General features: G+C 39.1%; 1 protein-coding gene across 4 annotated transcripts in view; it reads left to right on the plus strand.

Moving 5' to 3' along the window:
- rock2a (rho-associated, coiled-coil containing protein kinase 2a) overlaps positions 1-22,563 on the plus strand; it is a 38,723-nt gene that overhangs the window by 13,896 nt on the left and 2,264 nt on the right. For 3 of the 4 annotated variants that reach the window (XM_054796824.1, XM_054796825.1, XM_054796827.1), the window contains 30 exons: positions 6,158-6,239; positions 6,338-6,438; positions 6,648-6,785; positions 7,425-7,685; positions 8,191-8,335; positions 8,425-8,563; positions 9,560-9,651; positions 9,763-9,922; positions 10,027-10,081; positions 10,392-10,492; positions 10,590-10,638; positions 10,924-11,059; positions 11,459-11,550; positions 12,913-13,159; positions 14,597-14,703; positions 14,867-15,026; positions 15,145-15,305; positions 15,601-15,785; positions 15,873-15,942; positions 16,205-16,308; positions 16,905-17,091; positions 17,197-17,290; positions 17,376-17,470; positions 17,597-17,788; positions 19,051-19,219; positions 19,476-19,546; positions 19,613-19,701; positions 19,848-19,926; positions 20,108-20,375; positions 20,482-20,695. In XM_054796824.1, the coding sequence (XP_054652799.1) occupies positions 6,158-6,239; positions 6,338-6,438; positions 6,648-6,785; positions 7,425-7,685; positions 8,191-8,335; positions 8,425-8,563; positions 9,560-9,651; positions 9,763-9,922; positions 10,027-10,081; positions 10,392-10,492; positions 10,590-10,638; positions 10,924-11,059; positions 11,459-11,550; positions 12,913-13,159; positions 14,597-14,703; positions 14,867-15,026; positions 15,145-15,305; positions 15,601-15,785; positions 15,873-15,942; positions 16,205-16,308; positions 16,905-17,091; positions 17,197-17,290; positions 17,376-17,470; positions 17,597-17,788; positions 19,051-19,219; positions 19,476-19,546; positions 19,613-19,701; positions 19,848-19,926; positions 20,108-20,375; positions 20,482-20,695 (4,043 nt within the window). The remainder of the gene's footprint in view (positions 1-6,157; positions 6,240-6,337; positions 6,439-6,647; positions 6,786-7,424; positions 7,686-8,190; positions 8,336-8,424; positions 8,564-9,559; positions 9,652-9,762; positions 9,923-10,026; positions 10,082-10,391; positions 10,493-10,589; positions 10,639-10,923; positions 11,060-11,458; positions 11,551-12,912; positions 13,160-14,596; positions 14,704-14,866; positions 15,027-15,144; positions 15,306-15,600; positions 15,786-15,872; positions 15,943-16,204; positions 16,309-16,904; positions 17,092-17,196; positions 17,291-17,375; positions 17,471-17,596; positions 17,789-19,050; positions 19,220-19,475; positions 19,547-19,612; positions 19,702-19,847; positions 19,927-20,107; positions 20,376-20,481; positions 20,696-22,563) is intronic. The other variant, XM_054796826.1, reaches the window with a different exon arrangement.

The raw sequence follows: 22,563 nt of genomic DNA on the forward strand, positions 1-22,563 counted from the left end.
GTTTATGGGCCATGCCAACCCCAGTCCTTTTCACTATGCTCAGTCCACCGTTTATCTGGACAGCTATTTTTAAAACGGCTGGAATTCAATCAAAACAGTGACATTCTGCACAATCCTTTTAGTGAGGCTGCTACGTGTTTATGTTCCAACTTCCCACCGATGAGGTGGTTAATAAGAATTTTTAGTAACCTGCACATGACTTCTGGCATGTGCAACTTTAAAAGGAAATCTATCTACAATATGTATTGACCAAGCAAAAGGAGTGGTCTGCATTACCATTCTAATAAAGCTATGAATAATCCATCCATCCATCCATCCATCCATTCTCTATGCTGCTTGTCCTCACTAGGGTTAGGTAGGGGTTATGCTTGAACCTATACCTCTGACTTTGGGCGAGAGGTGGGGTAGACCCAGGAAGGGTCGCCAGCCAATCTCGGGGCGCTATGAATCATTGATTAGTATATGAAATGGAGCATTCGCTAAAGCTTGGCTGCAGTTACTCAACTCTTTGCATTTTGCAGTAGTTGCCAAGCAACCATCCACTTTCCATTGGCTATGGAAAAATAACTTATGATTCACAACTGGACAAATGTTTCCTCAAGAAAACATCACTGAATGTGTATCAATCCATGGCACAAAAACAGAAGAGAATCGTGCAGGATTATGAAAGAGCATTCTGCTGTATTTATCTGCAGCAATTGGAAATGGATTAACACTAAATTGAAATTGGCCATTCAGCTTCATGCCTCCCCAGATACTTGTCAGTTAATGAATATTAATAGATGCCCTGACTAAGTGGTTGAGAAATGTTTTTTTTCTACTTTTTCTGTCACATTGCTAATGGAAGCACATTGGAAGTACTTAATTCCTCTCCTGCCACTCAGTAAAATGTCTGCAAATTTGATGTTATGTCTTTAAAACACTACCCTTGTTTCCCCCCTTGATTTGTGGAAAATGTCTTGTGTACAACCATTTCAATCATTTCCTTTTTTTGTTGCAGAGATTTTTAGACCGGCTGGTGTCATGTTGATATGTTTATTTATTAATCCCTTCTTCCCATGACAACTTGCTAAACAGAGAAATTTGAATGTAATGTCAGAGTGAGGGAAGTGATTGGTGACTGTACTGATTCCAAATATTGCAAGTGTCACAAAAAAATGCAATGTAGATTCACAATAACATGTTTTCCAATTTGTAAATATATACGATTTTTAAATTTTACTTCACAATTTGCATCACAAACAAACACTGGAATTTTACACAAGGACTCGTACTGCACTGTCGTTGCGTGACAGCCAACACATCCTCCTCCTTGCTTACAGTCTGTTGTTCTGCAGAATTTACCTTTTATTATAACAGACATAGGGCTGCAACTAAAGATTATTTTCCTAGTCGATTAATCTGAAACTTGTTGTTTTGACTAATCAATTTATAATAAGCGGTTAGGCTACAGATGGAACAAATCAACATGAACCAAGCACAAACAGTTAGTGGTTTGGTCGACAACTTATCAGAAGTGGCAAAAATATTGATTGCTGTTTTCCAAAGTCAAAGCTGATGTGTGTGCATAAACACAAAAATAACATGCCTGTGTAGATTGTCATTGACTTCATCGCAACTGGACCGTTCATGTTGTCTTAGAAGACATTTCCCCTCTCATCCGAGCACACTTCCTTAGGTCATGCTCAATGACTAGGTGGGACAAACACGAGTCTAAGTAGCACAGCTCCAGTCTGATACAAAGATAAATAGATGTGCTTTCATGAATGACTAAAGGCATTTTAAAATATTCACAAACTGAAAATATTTGAGAGGCTGAAATCATTTGATAACTAACGTGATCGCGTGAGGGAGCGAAATGTCTATTTACTTTTTACAACAAAAAAAAGAAAAGACAAGCTTGCATATACTTATGTACTTGTTAACGGAGTGTTAACAAAAACATCCAATGGCTCACTTATGACATCATTGATTGGATCTGTAAATTGGAAATTAAAATCTAATAGACTGCATATTTATGCAAATTATTGGCAGATCCCATCATGTCGATCACATTGGCCTGAAGTCTACTATTCACCATAGAAATAACAACATTTAATACACAATTGACAACGTGCAGTATGTACTGTAAATGTTCATGCAAGAACTGGTACGTAAGCCCAGTTTAAAGATTTAGATGTAAACAGTACACTAAAGTATCACTAAAATGATGGTTGGCCCAACTTTTAAATAGAAAGCCTATCTTCTGCAGTGTCATTGTATGTCTGTATTTCCTGTAGTGTGGCAAAACCACCACATTATTGCAGCATGACCACAAAACAAAAATACTGGGACATGCTGAGTGTCATTGCATATAGTATTGCTTTCATAATTTAATTATGTATGTACTGTTTTGAATGATTTAATAGTTTAAAAGTAGTTTTTCTGGTATGATATACACTACTGTATATTTTATCTGCATTTATCTATTTGAAAACTACAGTGATAAACGTTAAGTGAATGATTCTTGCTAAACACGATTGTGTATATGTGAGGGTCCTTGATGTGCCTTTTTTTTTGTATAAAAGAAAAATTCACGGCAGTAGTCACAGCCAGTACAGCCACACAGGAAATGATTTGCACACAGGGACTGTCGTCACAGTGAAATTATCTGACAGGCACGGGGCGGGGTGGATCATTTCCTAGATTGCTTTTAGGGAGATCCTCGTCCATGTATTTGTATGTGCACACCCCCTGCACCCTCCTAACTGTATGCCCTTCTCCACCCCCTGCATGTGTATTTTTTCCCTTAAATAGTAGTTTTGTGTGAGGTTAGTCCTTTAATGGGGAAGTGCTGTTGAGCCGGCAAAATGGTGTTAGCTTGCTGCTGACTGCCTGCTGTCAAGCGGGGAACGAAGGAAAGAACAGGAGGAGAGGCAGATAACACACTGAAAAGAGCCAGGGGTGGAGACGCAGACAGACACTATGTATACAATTCAGACACGTGTATATGGAGACTCGTTTGAAACAATTAATTCATCAAACAGAAATTGGACTAGATCACACTTAGAGTTAAAACAGGTGCCATTATATTGCTAGTGCTGTTCATTTGAACAAGTGGAACATGTAACTTATACATTTTAATTCCAATTTGAAAGGTCAGTACAGGTATCGTAACTGCTGTCTTTTTTAGCACATCATTGTCACACAACCTGCAAGCTCCAGCCAGGAGCCCATTCCCAAAACCTGGCCGGGTGTACCAGCGCACGAACACCGGCACCCTCGGCCCGCAAGCAACAAGCGTTGACCGACAAGCGTGCGGAGTTTGGGAGAGAGGAACAGTAGTTATTGCACATTAAAATCTCCAAATTAAGGGATAAATATAGCTCCATAGACAAGAACCTCTATAAAAAAAATGTTTTTGCGCTGCGGTGACGCGGCTTGTTAGGGCAGACTCTTGTCACGCATTGACCAGCCCCTCCCTCCTCAACCGCCATCATTTGCCCACGACGCTTAAGCCAACAAGCCAAATAGAGTTGTCATTTGCTCGTAGAGCCGACTGCACAACCCCGACACCGACGAAGATCCACAGGGGCCATTCGCGGCCCATGGCTCATTTGTCATTGCATCACTGCAGAAACAAAATACAATTTTAAAAACAGCAAAAATGGTAAAAATAGAGCAAAAGTCACAATGAGAAAAATGTGAAATGCTGACACCAACAACCAATAATAACACAAAGCTTTGTGTTTAACACTCGAACTCCCAAGGCAGTCATTTCGACTGTTTTTAAAATTTGCAATGTCATAACTTAGTTTAAAAAAAACCTATGTACCCATAGGACCCTGACTTTTCCTAAATGTGTGTATATTTTATTCAAACATTGTTTTATCATTAAAATTTCAAAACACAAAAGAGATCTGAGTGTTACTACCTCGAATGACCATAGCAGTCAAATTGACTGCCTGCTTTTTACAGGGGGTGTCATATTTCACGATTTGCTACATTTTTCCCGCCCTTCCTCCTGCTCTATTGGCTGTTTGTTTTTTATGCTCTGTGATGCTAAAAGCTAGCTATAGCTTCACTCTAAACCCAAGAGAGACAAAAATGACAAGTAGAAAGAAGGTGACAGCTATGGAGGCTTTAGCCTTGCTTCAGAGAAAATGGTTGCAGTTCGAGTTTGCATGTGTAATTGCAGAGAAGTGTTGTTGTGTCAATTCAATCAAACACTCAATCACTATAGTTTTCATTTAGTGTCCTGATGTGTTTTTTACCTATTCCACCAATTTATTTTGAGATCTTTTTAATGATAATCCAAATTACAGTATATACAAAGAGTCAAAATGACTGCTATGGTCATTCTAGTAGTCATTCTAGTAGTAACACTGCAGTTGCAGTGTTAAAGACAGAGCCGAGTACTGGTCGATGATCCGTGACAAGGAACGTAGTTCCGCTTAGTTGCTAGGGCCATTTAAGTAACGAATTTGGCTTCTCAAAACAATATGCATTCAAATGAGTAATACATTTGCATCACAAAAACGCCTCCTCAAAAAAATTTGACCTCACAAATCGTGTGGCGTTAATTTGTCTCCCGCAGTATCTCTGCGCAGTATATGATGAAGACGTTTGCAAATAAATACTTGAACAATAAATGGCAACAGTCTTCTCTAACAACCCTGTTTCTGTCCCTAGCTTCTGGAAGGCCTCATTGGTGGCATCGTATACATTATAACTCCAATACCGCCCTATTTTCATACACATTTGCGCATTTCTGGGTTGAAGTGTGGAGTAGAAGTTTGTCGGCAACAAAAAAAATTCAATAATTGGCAAATTAACTGGTAGGTGTTTTTTTTTTTTTTTTGACTTTGTGTGAAACGAATGTTGTACTATTTGACACTAACCTGAATTTAATGTGATGCCTCTTTCAGAGTAATGGGAGTAATTACTCTGGGAAATTACTGTTCAATAATATATTTTTTTGTTGAAAATAACACAATTAAGAGACACAATAACAATTTTTATATTTTTCTTCTGTTCTGCTAAAACGGGACAGTACAAAACAGTGCAAATTCAGCATGTAGGTTTGTGATAGCGCAGGTGTATCCAACTTCCATCACTATTAAAGCTACTTTGACAAAAACAAAAAAAAGAGAGACCGCACACGCTGTCATCTATTGCGACATGCTGACTCCACATTTTACAGGCTATTTTTCATTGTCACGGTAATAAGGGGCAAAATGCGTCCCTTAGAGGAACGTGTAGTTTTATTTGGTCACACATGCGTGAGTAGACGAAAAATGTACTCACCATGTTTCGTAGTTTAGCTGCAAAATGCGACCATATAGTCACAGTCTGGAGCCCTGCTTTAAGGCATGGTTAGATGAATTCGGTGTCGAAGAACTTGAAATGCCCACACAGATCATAACATACATTTCTATTTTTAAAAAAGTTACAGAGCTCTTCATGATTCTTAATTTGCTGATACCTTATGTAATAGCTGCTACTGCCAATATGGAACCTCCTTAGAGAGATTATTTGTCACACTGAACTATATAGAAAGTACAAAATGTTTATAACCATAAGCTTCACTGAGATATATTTTTTTTGACAAAATGCCAAGAGAAACATGTCGATGCATGCCAGTGACAGTTTAGTAGGCGGCAGATGATAGAAAAGTGAGTCATGCAGTGCTCAGACAGTGGACTCAAAATGCAGTTTGTGATGTTAAAGGGTTAAACCCCAAGCTATGTTTAATAGAAGCCTGCTGCTGTTTTAGGTCAGTTAGTTTTGAACGCCACCGTAGAGTCTAGACATGCACATGTGAGCTTTTTTCTTTGTTCGGAAATGATTCTGTTGAGATTTAATTATAGTACATGAATGCATTACCTTTTATAACCCAGTATATTATTGTTGTTAATTGTAAAACTTGAAACTGCCTTAATTTCGCCCACATAATTAATAAAATACAGTATAAACAGCTGCCTGAATGTTGGGTCTATGATCTAATGAAATTTAAATTGTAGTTGGTGACATGTTTTACATGTATTTTCCCATCCGTTGGTGTTCTGTTGCCGGCCTTTATTGCTTTTTAGGAAAATTATGAACCTGCTGAAACAACTGAAAATAATGTTCCATACTGAGTTATTGGTTTGAATTTACTTTTGTTTTTTTTTTCCAGGACTCCATAAATGCTCTAGTCTTAGATTTGGACTACCCTGCGCTTCGCAAGAATAAAAACATTGAAACCTTCTTGAACAGATGTAAGTACACTTTGAGTGGCGATTGATTGTGATTATCTTTGATACATTTAGCCACTTATTAAACGCTGAAAAAGACTCATAATGATCTTTATTTTCAGATGACGCCGTCATAAGACAAGTTCGAGAGCTCCAGATGAAGTCAGATGACTTTGACAGAGTGAAAGTTATTGGTCGAGGAGCTTTTGGTGAGGTTCAACTGGTGAGTATTTGATATCTGGAATGGAGGACCCTGATTCCATTCCATTGACACCTAAACATAAGTATAGGGTGGACTGTCTACATTTGAATCTTATCGGTGATGCATCCTCAGCTTTATGTCAAAAACTTGGAAACACAGTTGTTTTCCGTCTCATTCAACTTAATGTGGCTAAGCATTCTGTGGGATATTTACTGTGTACCACCATTCAGGTCAGGCATAAAGCCTCCCAGAAAGTCTACGCCATGAAGCTTCTTAGCAAGTTTGAGATGATCAAACGCTCAGATTCTGCCTTCTTCTGGGAAGAAAGGGACATCATGGCCTTTGCCAACAGTTCGTGGGTGGTGCAGGTAGGTCATTTAAGTCACCAGTCAAACGAATGTGTATTTTCTTTTACAGTCATGTTTCTTTGAATATTTGAGGTTGGCGGTACCAAAAGTCATATTCTGGTACTTTTTAACGGAATATTTAGAAACGATGCTGCATGGTGGCCACACGGTCAGGAGATCAGGAAGATCTGGGTTTGAATCTCCGTGTGGGCATCTCTGTGTGGAGTTTACATGTCCATCCAGTGTGTGCGTGGGTTTTCTCCGGGTACTGCGCTTTCCTCCCACATTCCAAAAACATGCATGTTAGACTCTAAATTGCCCATATCCTGGTATTTTCTATATTTTCAAAAAATGTCAATACGACATATAAGATATAACAGGCACTTCTCTCTGTTAAACATACATGTACATACAAAGAGAGAGGAGTGGTGCAAGAGGAAAGACGCAGACTAACACATCCGCATAGCTTTCCAAGGAGAACCAAATTCAGTAATTTAACACCAACTTATACCGATATACTGTAAACGGCATTGTCTCATTCTATATCACGTCAGCAAATATATGTGAATATCTTAAAAACTTGACATCCTGCCCAGCCCCATACGATATGCGATGTACCTTGTATACCTATAAAGTACCTCATCTTGTTTGCTTGCCCAGTTGTGCTGCGCCTTCCAAGATGAGCACTACCTCTACATGGTGATGGAGTACATGCCAGGAGGTGACCTGGTCAACCTCACCAGTACTTATGACGTGCCGGAGAAATGGGCCAAGTTTTACACGGCGGAGGTGGTGATGGCACTGGATGCTATTCACTCGATGGGCTTCATCCACCGCGATGTCAAGCCAGACAACATGCTGCTGGACAGACACGGTCACCTGAAGCTTGCAGACTTCGGCACCTGCATGAAGATGGATTCTGTGAGTTGTATTCAAGCTTGGAAATGTTCAAAATGGCAGGTGAATGATGTGTTTTTGAAGAATAGAGAACACATACCTTTTTTTTAAAAATCCAAATATAAGACAACCCTGAATAAACGTCTTCTGTAATGCATTAGCAACACGATTACATAAAGTCAAATGTGTAAATACTAGTGGTGTACGGTAATTATATGAGGAATTATGACGTCATACTGATAAATCCAATAGCGTAAAAAAAATTACATGTATACAGTACAGTACCTAAAATACAATACAGTACGAATAAAATATGAATGCAATACACAATATGAATATGCAATACATATGATATACAATATGAATAAAATACAACAGAATAAGATCAAATAAGATGCAGAAGATTTGCATATTTTAAAATCAACAAGGATATTAATAAAAAATTCTTGGCAAGGATAACAGTTGAACACTAATTTACAGTAGCAAAGGAAAACTTTATCTGAGATTGTCATCTGAATTTGTGTTGCAGACTGGCATGGTGCACTGTGACACAGCAGTTGGAACTCCTGACTACATCTCTCCTGAAGTGTTGAAATCCCAGGGAGGTGATGGGTATTATGGGAGAGAGTGTGACTGGTGGTCTGTTGGGGTCTTCATCTTTGAAATGCTTGTTGGTAAGTCATTTGTTCTCATCCCAAATTGTTGGCAAGATGTAAATACATTTTCCTCAAGTATTATGAAACCGTTGTGCTCTCGCTCTCAGGTGACACACCTTTTTATGCTGACTCTCTGGTGGGAACCTACAGTAAGATCATGGACCATAAAAACTCCCTCAACTTCCCTGATGATGTGGAGATCTCTAAAGATGCCAAGAATATAATCTGTGCCTTCTTGACTGACAGGTATGAATATGGGCATTGGTTCCTTTTTGCCTGTTCATGCCACCAGTCTGCAAATTTGTTGTTGTAGAGGTATTATTATTATTATTTATTCGGTATTATTGAAATTGAAGTGATCTGTAACGTATTTATTGATTTATTCTTTCTATTTTCTCCTATTTCTCCTATTTTGCTTTGTTTTATTTTTAAGTGATTATGTTTATTAGGACACTTTTTCCAGAGTTGCTGGAAACGTGAATTTCTCTTGGAGATAAAGTATCTATCTAACGATCGCTCTATATGATTATCATTACTTCGCTGAGGGGCACCTGTTGGTTTTTGCATCACTTACACTATGTGTGGTGTAGGTTTATGTCATCTGGAATTTGGATCTACAGTATATCCTATCCTCGGCTTGCTGCTAAGTTTTACTATGGCCATTGTTTGTAATTTTAGCCAGAACAGTACTGCATTGGTTAACACTGGTGCCTTGAATCTTTTAAGGCTTTTCTTAGTGAAGTTTGCTTGTGCATGTGTTGCCTGTGTTTATTATGGTACTCTGGCTTTCTCTCTCAATCAAAAAAAAATATGTTCAGGTATCTTAGGTATGTTTAATTAAAGACAAAATCACCCCTAGGTTTGAATGGTTGTCTGGCTTCATGTGTGATTGATTAGTGATCAAGCCAGGCAATAACCTGCCTTTCACATTCAGTCGGCAAGGATAGGCTCCAGACTCCCCATGAAGTACATATGCTTTAGAAAGTGGATAGATGCTGAATGAATGGTCATTTGTGTTGGTATTTGTGTCGCACTTTTGTGGCTTGTTACCAAGCTCACACTGTCCCCAAAAATGTTGTTGACGGCATGCTCTTTCTCTGTCAGGGCCGCCTCAACCTCATATCGTTATATATATAAAAAAAACAGCAAAAGCGTACTGTATGTGAACCTTGGACTAAGGTTTTATTTTATTATTATTATTATTTTTAAATTTTTATTTATTTATTTATTTTTTTGGTTTAGGGAGGTGCGATTGGGCCGGAATGGTGTGGACGAGATCAAGCGGCACCCATTCTTCAGGAATGACCAGTGGACCTTTGACACCATCAGAGACAGTTAGTATAAAAAAAGTGCAATACGTAGCAATACGAGTTTTTTATAATTAGAGAAACCTAATAAGCTCCTAAGTTGAGAGCACTAAACAAGGGATATTCTTTTCATCTCAGCGGTTGCACCTGTGGTCCCTGAACTAAGCAGTGACATAGACACCAGTAATTTTGATGAGATTGAAGATGACAAAGGTGATGTGGAGACATTCCCCACACCCAAGGCTTTTGTTGGAAATCAGCTTCCCTTTGTTGGCTTCACCTACTTCAAAGAAGACCAGTAAGTCTTGAGCGTGTCATTTTTGGGACTGTCGCTCTCACTTTCCATATGATCGATACAAATTTGAATTTACATGTATTACATTTTTGTGCTTCCCTTTTCAGGTTACTAAATGCTTCCAACAACTCCTCAGTTATTAATGACAATTCTAAGGTAGAGGTAGGTCAATTCACCTCAACATGACTTTAATTTTCAGGCTGTGTCTGATAGGTTTGATTCAGTTAAGACCAACTCAAGAACTATTGCTCTGATACGGTACATCTGTTCAATTGTGAACAAAATCAGTTGAACCCTAGTGTTATCGAGACAAGCGTGCTGAATCCACTTGAACAAGTTTATCAAGTAAGGGGAGTCATTGGGGACCCCATGGTGCTTTTAAAATAGTTAATATACTGTACATTTCAGAAGCTTTTTGTGAAATATCATATAAAAAATACCATATAAGGAATGAACCCATGTAACTCTTCAGACAGCATCATCGTCTACAGCGCTCCAGAAAAAGCTTCACCACTTTGAGGTGCAGCTGAATAATGAGAAGCAAGCCAAAGATGATCTAGAGCACAAATTCAGGTGCAGGAAGTGTTTGTCATTACACATAATTTCAATCAATAATGAGACATAAAATTCTCAAATTAATTCTTTAAATTCTTCTACTCTATTTGTGCAGAGCTGCCACAAGTCGTATGGACAAAATCTCCAAAGAACTTGAAGAAGAGGTAGACCAACAATTGTTTCAATATATCTGTTGCATAGACAGATTTTTCTTGAATTATCTGCTCATATTGCAATATTTTGCTGGTGCTACAACCTAGCTAGCCCTCCAAGATAGTTGCAGTTTATCCTTTTAATTTTTTGTGTCAGTTGGAATGCAATTGCTTTCAAATTATAAAGGTTGTATTAAAGACCAATTTTATTCAGAGCAACGGTTTATTGTTAACATCAACGGTACTATGAAACCAATGCTATTTGATATTTAGTTGATGTTAAATTACTTATTTTAGGTGACCAGCAGGAAGAATTTGGAGTCAAGCTTGAGGCAGCTAGAAAGGGAAAAGGCTCTTCTGCAGCACAAGAGCCTGGAGAGCCATCGCAAAGCTGAGAGCGAGGCTGACAGGAAACGCTGTCTGGAAAATGAAGGTGATGGGAGAAGGTTTTTTGTATCAAGCTGTTGCGATAGTGACATGTGACAAAGGACTTCATGCCATTCTGCTTTGTAAATTCATTTTTAAGGCAGTAGTTGTATACGTGTGTTAAATATTACAACATCATTCATAATGACATTTATCCTGGTACATAATAAAAAATGACAAATCGGTTATTAAAAGAAAAGCAAGTCAAGGACATCTTATAAAATTCCTAAGTTATTGTCAGATTTTACATTTTTATTATTACTGTTCGTTGGCAAATTTGTGTTTTAAATTGTTTAATAATTATTCATGGTTATTTAAGGTGATGGTACGATTAGTCATGTACTATACTGTATAATAGTATACTATACAATACTGACTGATGTTCATGTTGTATCTCATCTTGCAGTCAACAACCTCCGTGACCAGCTGGATGACTTAAAAAGAAGAAATCAGAATTCACACATTTCCAATGAGAAGAACATTCATCTGCAGAAACAGGTTAGTCACCTACAGTCATGTGAAAAAATACAGACCCCAATAAATATTAAGTTCTTTGATAAGAAATAAAAGCGTATCAATAGCTGATCTTGCAATGTACAGTACATATTTGTTGATGAAGGTGACATAATTGCATCACATTAGAAAAAACAATACATTCATTTACAAAAATATATTAACAAAGATGCAAACTCCTACTGAGGATAAAGTTTGGACCCCCCATGTCCATGTTATTCTCTCAGTGTCCCACAATGACTAGCAGACAATTTTCCACATTCCTCAATGCACAAATCTTTCAGCATTGTGGTGTTTGCAGTTTTATTTGTATTTTTTTTTGCATGCACAGCCATTTTGTCATCTGCATCTCAATCGGATTAACTTCGGGGCTTTGACTAGATTCTTTTCAACCATTCTGAGGTGGATTTACTGGAATATTTGGAGTCATTGTCACGTTTTAAGGTGTAAAAAGAAAAGTCCAGCGTGCCACTCCAAAAATATATAAACAAATCTTTTTGTGTATAAGGAAGCTTAGCAAGGTAACCAAAACGTCTGAAACAAATTGGATGATAAATCTTTGCTTAGATTGTGTTTTTTGGTTGATTTCTGGTTAAAAAAAACCCCCCAAAAAAACAGACCCATTAAAATAAGAGACAACAGAAAGCTAGCACAGGAACAAGGTTAAATAAGACAGACACTGCCTACAATGACCCTGAAACAATGTTCTAATCATTTGCCCCTGGCATAGCACACCGGAATAACATTTTTGACATTTCAACCTATAAATATTAGATTATCCTAATTTTTTTCTCACAAGAAATTGCTTTTTTGTTATACATTTTACAAATTATTTTAATTTAAAAAAATATGTTTTGTATTAGTTTGAAAAAAAAATTGAAATTGTATGTGTATAATTATGTTTAAAACGATTTCATGGTGTGGCCAACATTTTAAAAATGACTAGTTTACTGCTTTTCTGGACTCAAAGGAGACTTACTGCTTTTTTTTTTTTTTAAGTTGAGTTTTGAGTTTTAAATTTGAAAATCATTGTTCGGGGAAATAAAGTGAAATGCCGTCTTGTTAACAATTGTGTACTCTTATTTGTTTTTATGAAGCACATTTAGAGAACTTACATACATTCATTTTTTACAGTAATTGATCTAATTATTAAACTGAATTTGCGCTCTGCACTGTAATTTTAGTCGAATTTGCAAGCATTGGGTCAAAGTTACTTGTACTTGCATATAATATGATTGAGAGTTAGTCGGTTTACAGCCTTCTGTCCATACATAAAACCTACAGAAATAAATATTGGTGTGTACATAGAAGGGCTTTTGTAACATTCACAGTTATTGTCTATGGCAGCTGGAAGAAGCCAACACATTTCTACGGGCTGAATCCGAGTCTGCGACAAGGCTGCGTAAAGCTCAGACAGAGAACAGCAAACAGCTGCAGCAGCTGGAGGTCAACGTGCGCGAGCTGCAGGACAAATGCTGTCTGCTGGAACGCAGCAAGTTAAGCCTGGAGAAGGAATGCATCAGCCTACAGGCCGCCTTGGAGACAGAACGTAGGGAGCACAGCCAGGGCTCAGAGACTATCAGCGACTTGATGGGTGAGTAAGATCGATGCCTTACTGAGCACAAGAGTTTGACTTACTGTTTGTATTAGCAATATCAGCTAATGCTCATAAGACTCCACAACTCCTCTGGATGCATTATTTTGATCAACAGGACATAGGCATGAAAATGGGTTCAGAGTATTTCGAGGGAGATTTGCCCATCCCCTTAAATTAGTACTTTTCAAATAGTGGGGTAGGCCCTCCCTTGGTTCAAATCTCCACTTGGGCATCTCTGTGTGGATTTTGCATGTTCTTCCCATGCGTGGACAAATAGGATTATATAGTGATTTAGGTACTGTACATTTCAGGAGAAGTGGAGGATAACAGTCAACTTCAAATTGCTTACAAGAAATACAGGAAACCTGTTCAGAGGCTGTGGTCCGGGACTGATGTACATCCGATACCAAGTAAATAAAAATTAAAGTCAATAGGGCAAAAGCAACAACTGCTATTGGCTCTTGGTGTTTGTAAACATTATATAAATATATACAATATAGTTTAACGACACCAAAAAGACAGATATTTGTGAAAACAAATAGGAGAGGACTTAAAAATAGCAATCTCCTCACACTAGTATCGATCCAATACTGATACTACACTGGTATCGATAATATCAATATCGATAATATGGATTGATCCACCCACCTCCACTATAGAGTCCTTTCACTTCCCAATTGCCTGACCACATTAAACGGGGAAACACCTATAATCATGACCCAGTACAGTTCTACATGACCACAACTTAAACTAAACATAAAACCATACTGTATAAGAAAAGAGACTTATTAAACACTTGATGGGATACATTGCATTAGATCTGTATTGCCTGTACCTGAGTAAAGCGGGAGACTGTCAAAAGTTATGCGATTGTGTAAATTGAGGTGTAGTTGTAAATTACAATCAAGTCTACTGGTTCACTGAAATAAAAGGCTATTCGTATATTATTTAATGTTACAAGCCTCAACCGATGTTTGAAATGTCAGAGATTATTGCATGTCTTGTAAATTAGCAGGGGCATCATATAAGATTTAACCCCAGATCACCTCAATAGCGGAGGTTATCACCTCTCGAACAGTCACAATTTTCTTCTTTTCTGTTTTTCTTCACACATTCAAATATTATTTCTCTGTGAGAGCATGCGGTATATTCCCTCTACTGAACAGTACTCACTTTGAGACTCAGTTATTTGTGATGTTTTATCAGTGGTACAGTACATGGTACGGAATTGTGGCACATTGCTGAAAAACAGCCATTCATCATAAATCAGCCACACGCCGGCTGTACTTGATGTTAGGCAATGACAATAAGGACAGTAATTAATAATGCATAATAATTATCAATACATTTTAAGCCCCTCAGGGTGCTACTTTATTAAAGGAGAAAATTCAAGTTTGTGTTTTGTGTAATAGTCACCGGTGATACATTTTACAGGGCGTATTTCTGGCCTCGAGGAGGAGGTACAACAACAGAGACGAGCTCTTTCCAAAGTGGAGACAGAGAAGAGACATCTTCAGGAGAAACTCACTGACCTGGAGAAGGTAAACATCAAATTGAAACTTGTGCAAACCAAATTCTAACCAAACTGAGTTCATGACTTGTCAGTATTTTATATCATTTGAATCCCACCATTTTATCAGATGAGGAGGGGGGGGGGTGATTGACCCACATTGTGTGTTAAAACATGTTTGCACTGGCCCACAGGAAAAGAGCAACAAGGAGATTGATTTGACTTATAAGCTCAAGGTGCTGCAGCAGGAGCTGGATCAGGAGGAGAGCTCTCATAAAGCCACCAGGGCACTGCTCGCTGACAAGAGCAAGATAAAAGTAACCATTGAGGGTGCCAAGTCAGAGTCCATGAAGGGTACGTTTCTCTAAGTTTGTCTACTACACATCCTGGTACTGTCATCAACATTTAAACATTCTGAAATGTTCCTTGGTGTGTGTCTTTATGAGTTATGCCCTCTTTTGTACCAATCCAGACATGGAACAGAAGCTGGCAGAGGAACGAGCAGCCAAACTGCGACTGGAGAACAGAATACTGGAACTGGAGAAGCACAGCAGCATGATGGACTGTGACTATAAACAAGCTCTTCAAAAGCTGGATGAACTGCGCAAACATAAAGACCACCTCACAGAGGAGGTGAGTCACTTGGCAAATGTAATGTATAAAGAAAAATACTTTTAACAGAACATTAACCCTTATGTTAAATCCGGTGACAACTTTATCGAAATACCTTCCTTTAAAAGGACAATAATTCTCCATTTTGATCGACGGTATCAGGCAGGCATTCATCTGTTGTATTTCATTTGGCTACAGTAAAGGTGTGTGGCTCCTCAGGTTGAGCCTGTGATAAAATACAAAGGAGAGCACAGAAGAAGAACAATACTACCTCCAATTCATTTACCAGCCTGTTCCATTTGTACCACGCCTGCAGGTGAAGAATCTGACGCTGAAGATTGAGCAGGAAACACAGAAACGTAACCTGACTCAGAACGACTTGAAGGTCCAGAACCAACAACTCAACTCTCTGCGATCATCAGAAAAGCAGCTCAAGCAAGAAACAAATCATCTACTGGACATTAAACGCAGCTTGGAAAAACAGAACTACGAGCTGCGCAAGTAAGTTCAGCTTTGACTGCGTGTATCATTCACATTTGATATTTAGATGATGAGTCGTAAAAGGGATTTTCTTGCTTTTGTCTACAGAGAAAGACAAGACACAGACGGCCAAATGAAGGAACTACAAGACCAATTAGAAGCTGAGCAGTATTTTTCTGTTAGTCTACACTCCTTAATAGTTTCAATGTACATATAAAAAAATGTGTGTTATATTTTTGACTCTGCGACATGCTCTGCCTGTTTGATGTAATGCCGACTAACCCTTTTATTATAGTAACTAATGCACTTTATTGATATGCAAACACAGTAACACTAAAAGTAGTAAACCAATAATAACTTTTGTCATATTAAACCTAATGTGATTTATCGTAGTTTGTATAGTAGTCAGGTTTACTTGACAAGGGTTTTGTGTTTTCCAGACGCTGTACAAGACCCAGGTTCGTGAACTAAAAGAGGAATGTGAGGAGAGGAACAAGCTCTTCAAAGAAGTGCAACAATCACTTCAGGAACTACAGGAGGAAAGGTGTTTTGACTTTTTGAAAAATGCCTTTCTGTAATCCTCCTGTCAAACCAACAAATGGTTATGACAATTTACCATCCTCAGCAGTGCTAAAGTATTTACAGTACTCTGTATTGGCCACAGTTGGCCAGTTGGATATGGCTGTTTTTTTCTCTCCACAACCTGATGGTTGTTTCTGTTGACATTTTGTTGATATAGCAGCCTCTAGTGGCAAATTTGTTACTAGCTCTGTCTGTAAAGCCTACAAATAAAAAATATATCTGGATGGATAGATTTGCCAAATAATGGTAATGGTTTAATTTATTTTAAACATGCTACATTGGAATACATCACATATTACAGTTCACAATTCCACAATTCTACAATTATTGAAAATATACAGGATTATTGCTGTACTTCCACATATTATATTGTCATGTGATATTTACCTGTAATGGGAATGTTAAAAAATAATAATTCTGATCGTTAAGCTTACACACCTTTTGGTGGTATGTAGTTCGGTGCTGTTATTCCTGAATTACAGATGGATGAAATACTTATATAATTGAATACATTTGTGGATGACAGTTGCTCAGCCTTACATTTTGCTTGTCATTTAGAGATTCTCTGGCAGCCCAGCTGGAAATCACACTGACTAAGGCTGACTCAGAGCAGCTGGCACGCTCTATTGCTGAGGAACAGTACTCTGACCTGGAGAAGGAAAAAATCATGAAGGAACTGGAGCTAAAGGAGATGATGGCCCGCCATCGTCAGGAATTGTCTGAGAAAGACATCACCATCAGTTCGGTAAATTGCTTCCACATTTGCCTTACTGTATGTGAGGCATTTAACAGTATAATAGCCAGAAGTGTCACATAAGGCAGCATGTCGCTTACAATGTTGATGTAACAGTTGGAAGAAGCCAATAGGACCCTGACCAGTGACGTCGCCAACCTAGCTAATGAGAAGGAGGAGCTAAACAATAAAATGAAGGATGCCCTTGAAGGTATTTTGTCATTTAAAATTGTTCCAGTCATATCAGATCTAAAAACTATTCATTATTTTTGACATTTTCCATTTTGGTTGTTTAGAAACAGAGAAGTCAAATGATTGGGAGCAGCAGATCAGTCAGATGAAGAACACATTTGAGAAGCAGCTGCAGTCTGAGCGGACGCTGAAAACTCAGGTTTGCTTAGTTGCTATGTCCAATTATGGCCACACTAAAATCCATTTGTTTCAATATTTTTGAAAGACTTACCTTATCCGAAGAGAGTTCAGGGGAAAAAAGATGACTTTACATGTCCATTTACAGGCTGTCAACAAGCTGGCAGAAATTATGAACCGGAAGGAGGTGCGAGGTGGAAGTAGTCGCCGTGGCAATGACACAGACATGCGGCGAAAGGAGAAGGAAAACAGAAAGCTCCAGCTGGAGCTGAGGTCAGAGAAGGAAAAGCTCAACAGTACCATCATCAAATATCAGAGAGAGATCAACGAAATGCAAGCGGTTAGTAGAACAGTCACATATTTTGACTCCCCAACAATGGATGAACTTAGGTGTTTCATAAAAGGCCAACTTAAGATAGATTCCTGTCATGGTGAATTGCTGGAGAAATACAAGTCAACCTATGACAAAATGTTTCCATATCCAGTGTTTCCCATACATTCATTTGTGTCGGACCGCCACAAATAGAACTGTTTGCCCTCGCTCATAAACACATTATAAAGCACCTGGTCTGGGATGTGTGTTACCAACTTAGCAATTTTGTCGCTATAGTTAGTGAATAATCAGAGCCCTCAAGATGCTCTTTAAAAAAAAAAAAAATCTACTAGCGACAAATCTCGTGAAGAAACTTTCGTAGAGTCTGAAATGAAAGCGTGGATCGGTCTTCTCAACATCTAGAGAGTGCTGCTGTGGGCCCCTACCCCATCTAAAAGCACTCAGTCTCATTTGTGACATTTAAAAAACAAAACAAAAACGTTTGTTTGTGGTTCTCAACATATTTGTCTTGCATATTTCACTGGTGAAAACTTGTGATGGGGGGGATGAGACGCCTTCTTTAAGGAGACTTTGGATGCGAGCGCGCACAGCTGGAAACCTGGTGCCCTCCACCGTCAACGAAAGCCGGACCTCCAGTCCGACGAATCCAACCACTTTTCGGGCTATCCGCCTTAGACTGCAGACTGGCATGCACATACGGGCGAGTGTCCAGTGCTAGCTACATTAGACACCGCCCGACCGATGATCACATTGTGAGATTAAAAACCCCCGACCCCGCCAAGTGCCCACCCCCCAAATGCTGTAAAAGCTTTTTAACGTGCCACCCCGGCGAGATATTTTTTGTGGCATGTTTTGCAAGGTGCAAAATTTATGTCACTCACAAACGTAAGTCCCACACGGCAGACATAATTGTTTTGGCTTTGGCACACCTGCGCAGTGTGGATGAAAGTGGGCGGGAGACTGTCACTACAGGCTGCATGCTGCAATACTACAAGCCACAGGTGATTTGTTTTTGTGATCGACGTTGTCATTTATTGGCAGCATTTATCGGCATATGCTGATCAGGTGCTTTTTCACGGAAATCGGACGATATAGATCGGTGGCCGATTGATTGGAGCACCCCTACCTGCAACCCACCACTGCAATAGATTGTAGTTCTGTGGGGAACACTGTCACCTGTAAAAAAAAAAAAAAAAAAAAAAAAGAATGTTAATAAAGTGTGTGTCTATTTGACCAGACCTGTTTTCCTTTCAATTCCTTCTTTGCAGCAATTGGCAGATGAGAGTCAAATGAGAATTGAGCTGCAGATGGCTCTAGACAGTAAAGACAGTGACATCGAACAGTTGAGAAATCTCCTGCAGTCACTCAGTGTTCAGTCAATGGACTCTGCCAGCATCAGTAGTGGACCAGAATTTGAGGCTGATGATGCGTTTACAGGTAAAAACTCACTAATTGGATGAAGCTTTTTGCAAAGGTTTGATTGCTTCGAAGTATAGTAACCGTTTCAGTTGATGAATAATTGATGCAGTTTGCAGGAAGTGGGAATACTAATAGAATTACCTGCACAGTACAGTTATTTACATTAACTTAAAAGCAAAAGGAAGCATTTACATTGAGCATGGGAGATATACATCTCATGGTTTGTCACAATGCTTGCACATCGTAAAACTCCTCCTTTTTTTTTCCTGTTCAGAAACAAGGCTTGAAGGATGGTTATCCCTCCCAGTACGAAACAACACTAAGAAATTCGGATGGGAGAAAAAGGTAGCTGAAATCTAAAGTGAAAACTTGATGAATTTTTGACCTAACAATGCTGTCTTCATGCTTTAGTATGTTGTTGTGAGCAGCAAGAAGATTCTCTTCTACAAGAGTGAACAAGACAAAGAGCAGTCCATTCCTTATATGGTCCTTGATATAGAGTGAGTATCAACCTGTGGAGAGAACAATAAGGCTGTTGTCACTTACATAAGTTGTTTAGTTCCTGTGAGCGAAGCATGTATCACTCAGTAGTTAATTTGTGTAGCAGCTGTGATAAGGAAGATTGCATGATGTCTTTTTTTCACAGCAAACTCTTCCATGTGAGACCTGTCACTCAAACGGATGTCTACCGTGCTGATGCCAAAGAAATTCCAAGAATATTCCAGGTCTGACATGGCTACATCACTATTTGACTTTTGACTAATTGAATTTGTAAATTGTTGTTTCTTTTGATCTTCATTTTTAGTCTCCGTAGTACAAATAGTGGTGAATGTGTGAGTGTTGGTGTTGAATTGAACGAACTGCAGCAGTTAAAATTATCATTTTGCCTTTTTATTGTCCATCCAGATTCTTTATGCCAATGAAGGTGAGAGCAAAAAGGAGCCAGAGTTTCCTGTGGAGCCTTTACCAATTGGAGAAAAGACCAGCTACATTTGTCATAAAGGCCATGAGTTCATTCCCACACTGTACCACTTCCCTACCAACTGTGAGGCGTGCACCAAACCGCTGTGGAATATGTTCAAGCCCCCACCGGCTCTAGAATGTCGGCGTTGCCACATCAAGTGCCATAAAGATCATATGGACAAAAAAGAAGAGATCATTGCTCCATGCAAAGGTGAAGTGTTTAACCGATCAATACAATGTCGCTAATTATTGAGTAATTGTCTTAAAATGACAATAATATTGTAATAAATAATAACGCTTCTCTTGCATATGTTCAGTGAACTATGATGTGTCCACGGCCAAGAACCTGCTGCTGCTGGCCACGTCCCAGGAAGAGCAGAAGAAGTGGGTGAGCCGCCTGGTCAAGAAGATCCCCAAAAAGCCACCACCTCCTGAGAATTTTGCACGCTCCTCACCACGCGCTTCCATGAAAGTCCAGCCCAGTCAGTCCATGAGGAGGCCCAGTCGACAGCTCCCCACCAGCAAGAGCAGGTAGCAGAGTTGTAAACTGCAACTTCAATTTTAAAGAATTATTTTTGCTTCTATATTTTATTTTTGTTCATGCCTCTAGGGAGGTCAAGGTTGGAATTGACAATTTTAAGAGCAGACCAGAATCCATGAGGGAAGGGAAAAACAGGCACACTTACATTTGTCAGTGTTTGACAGATTGATATTCACAAAGGAAACTGAAATTCTACTTCAGTTAGCGTGTGCATGTATCAGGATGCCTTATGCACACTATTTTGTAATGCCAAGCCTCCACATCCTTCAGTCGATACCCTGTGTTAGTTTATAAGGTGGCGTAGTCGTACCTTTGTTTGAACCTTAAGACAGCATTGTTTAAATGTGACTCGTTCAACAACAGTGAGTGGAGATTTACAAGTTACTGGTAAATAACATCATCTTATGGCTCATGGTAAATTTGTGCTTTTTATTTGTGAGGAATTCTGTCAGTCCTGCAGAAAATAGCGAATCTAACATTTATATCAATGTGGTTATGTTGCGTTTTTGATTGCGGCAAAGACAGCATAGTTTTCCAGTTCTCTACGTTGACAGCCATGAGTACAGGGCACTACTCAAGACAGAGTAGCCTAAGCGGAGTGCTGTAATTTCATTCATTTTAAATAAAATCTGTGCATTGGTTCTGCAGTGGAATGAACGGAGAGAGTGAACCCTCATCTCATTCAGCCTCTTGTGCCTCTTTAGCCTTGTGAGGCAGCATACGCTAACATGAATGAAGGCACAGAAGCGATGGTTTCTGAGACCTCTGTGTCGGAATATTTAGGTTTTAAACAGAATGAACAAGGTGTTCGAAAGTAGTGCCGAGGAAAAAGGGGAGCACGAACAACTTGTGCCGAGAGGCGAAGCGGCGAAAACAATCTTGGTAATCCCGCGGAACATTATGTGGGAACCGCACCACCTTGGAAGGAAGTGCCAGCCAGGCTTTGAGCTTCTCAAGTCTGCCACCCCGTGTCCCCCTGCGTCTACGTTTTCCTGGGAAGGAACGGCTCCACCTGCAGCAGGAACTCTGGCACGTCAGCCAGATAAGAGGGACACGGTTTGTTTTGCCCCCTGTACTCTTGTTTCTCTCAGGTGGCCACAATGTCCTGGATTTTAAGTAATTCCTGATGATCATCCACCAGTAGAGAGTGATGGTAACGATAAAACAAAGATAAATCCGATCACAGTGAGCTGAGGGAAGCGGAGAGCCAGACACACCGGCTTATATTAGGCCATATAATTAATGACAAAATTGTTAAAAAAAAATGTTGTCGATAATATCGATTATCAACAATAATTTGTAGCACAATTATCAACCAGCAAAATGTGTTATTGTGACAGGCTAAGAGGACACTTAGTTGAGTGTCCATTCCTAGTCAACAGCTCAGAGTGCAATTCTTTGGAATTTCTATTTAACCCATTTCAACAGTATGTGATAAACCTTGGATCTCTGTAATTAGAAACTAGTGTGACATTTCTTGTACTGGGATTTTAGATGTGATTTCCCACTAGGTTGACTGATGTGTGCGTGTGCATGCACAGTAGCCAGTTTATAGATGTATTAAATGTGTGTTTGTAACTGGTACATGGTCATCACAACTGATCTCCCCTTTAAGATTGGTGGATTTTGGTCTTCAAGAAGGGTACTGGGCCTTGCATGATATCGATGATGATCGTGCTTCTATTCATTTGTGAGGAGGTCCAATGGTAACACTGTGTGCTGTGTAGTGCAGTGCAATGGTTTCTGTGTGTCTCCATAAGAAGTTTTTAAAAAGACAATTGTGACTAAAAGTGTACTTTGTATTATCCTTCAATCTGGGAAACATAGTTGAAAAAAATCATGAAGGACCGAAAATGAA

The sequence above is a fragment of the Dunckerocampus dactyliophorus genome, chromosome 13 (genome assembly GCF_027744805.1).
Source record: "Dunckerocampus dactyliophorus isolate RoL2022-P2 chromosome 13, RoL_Ddac_1.1, whole genome shotgun sequence".
In the NCBI taxonomy this organism is placed as follows: Eukaryota; Metazoa; Chordata; class Actinopteri; order Syngnathiformes; family Syngnathidae; genus Dunckerocampus; species Dunckerocampus dactyliophorus.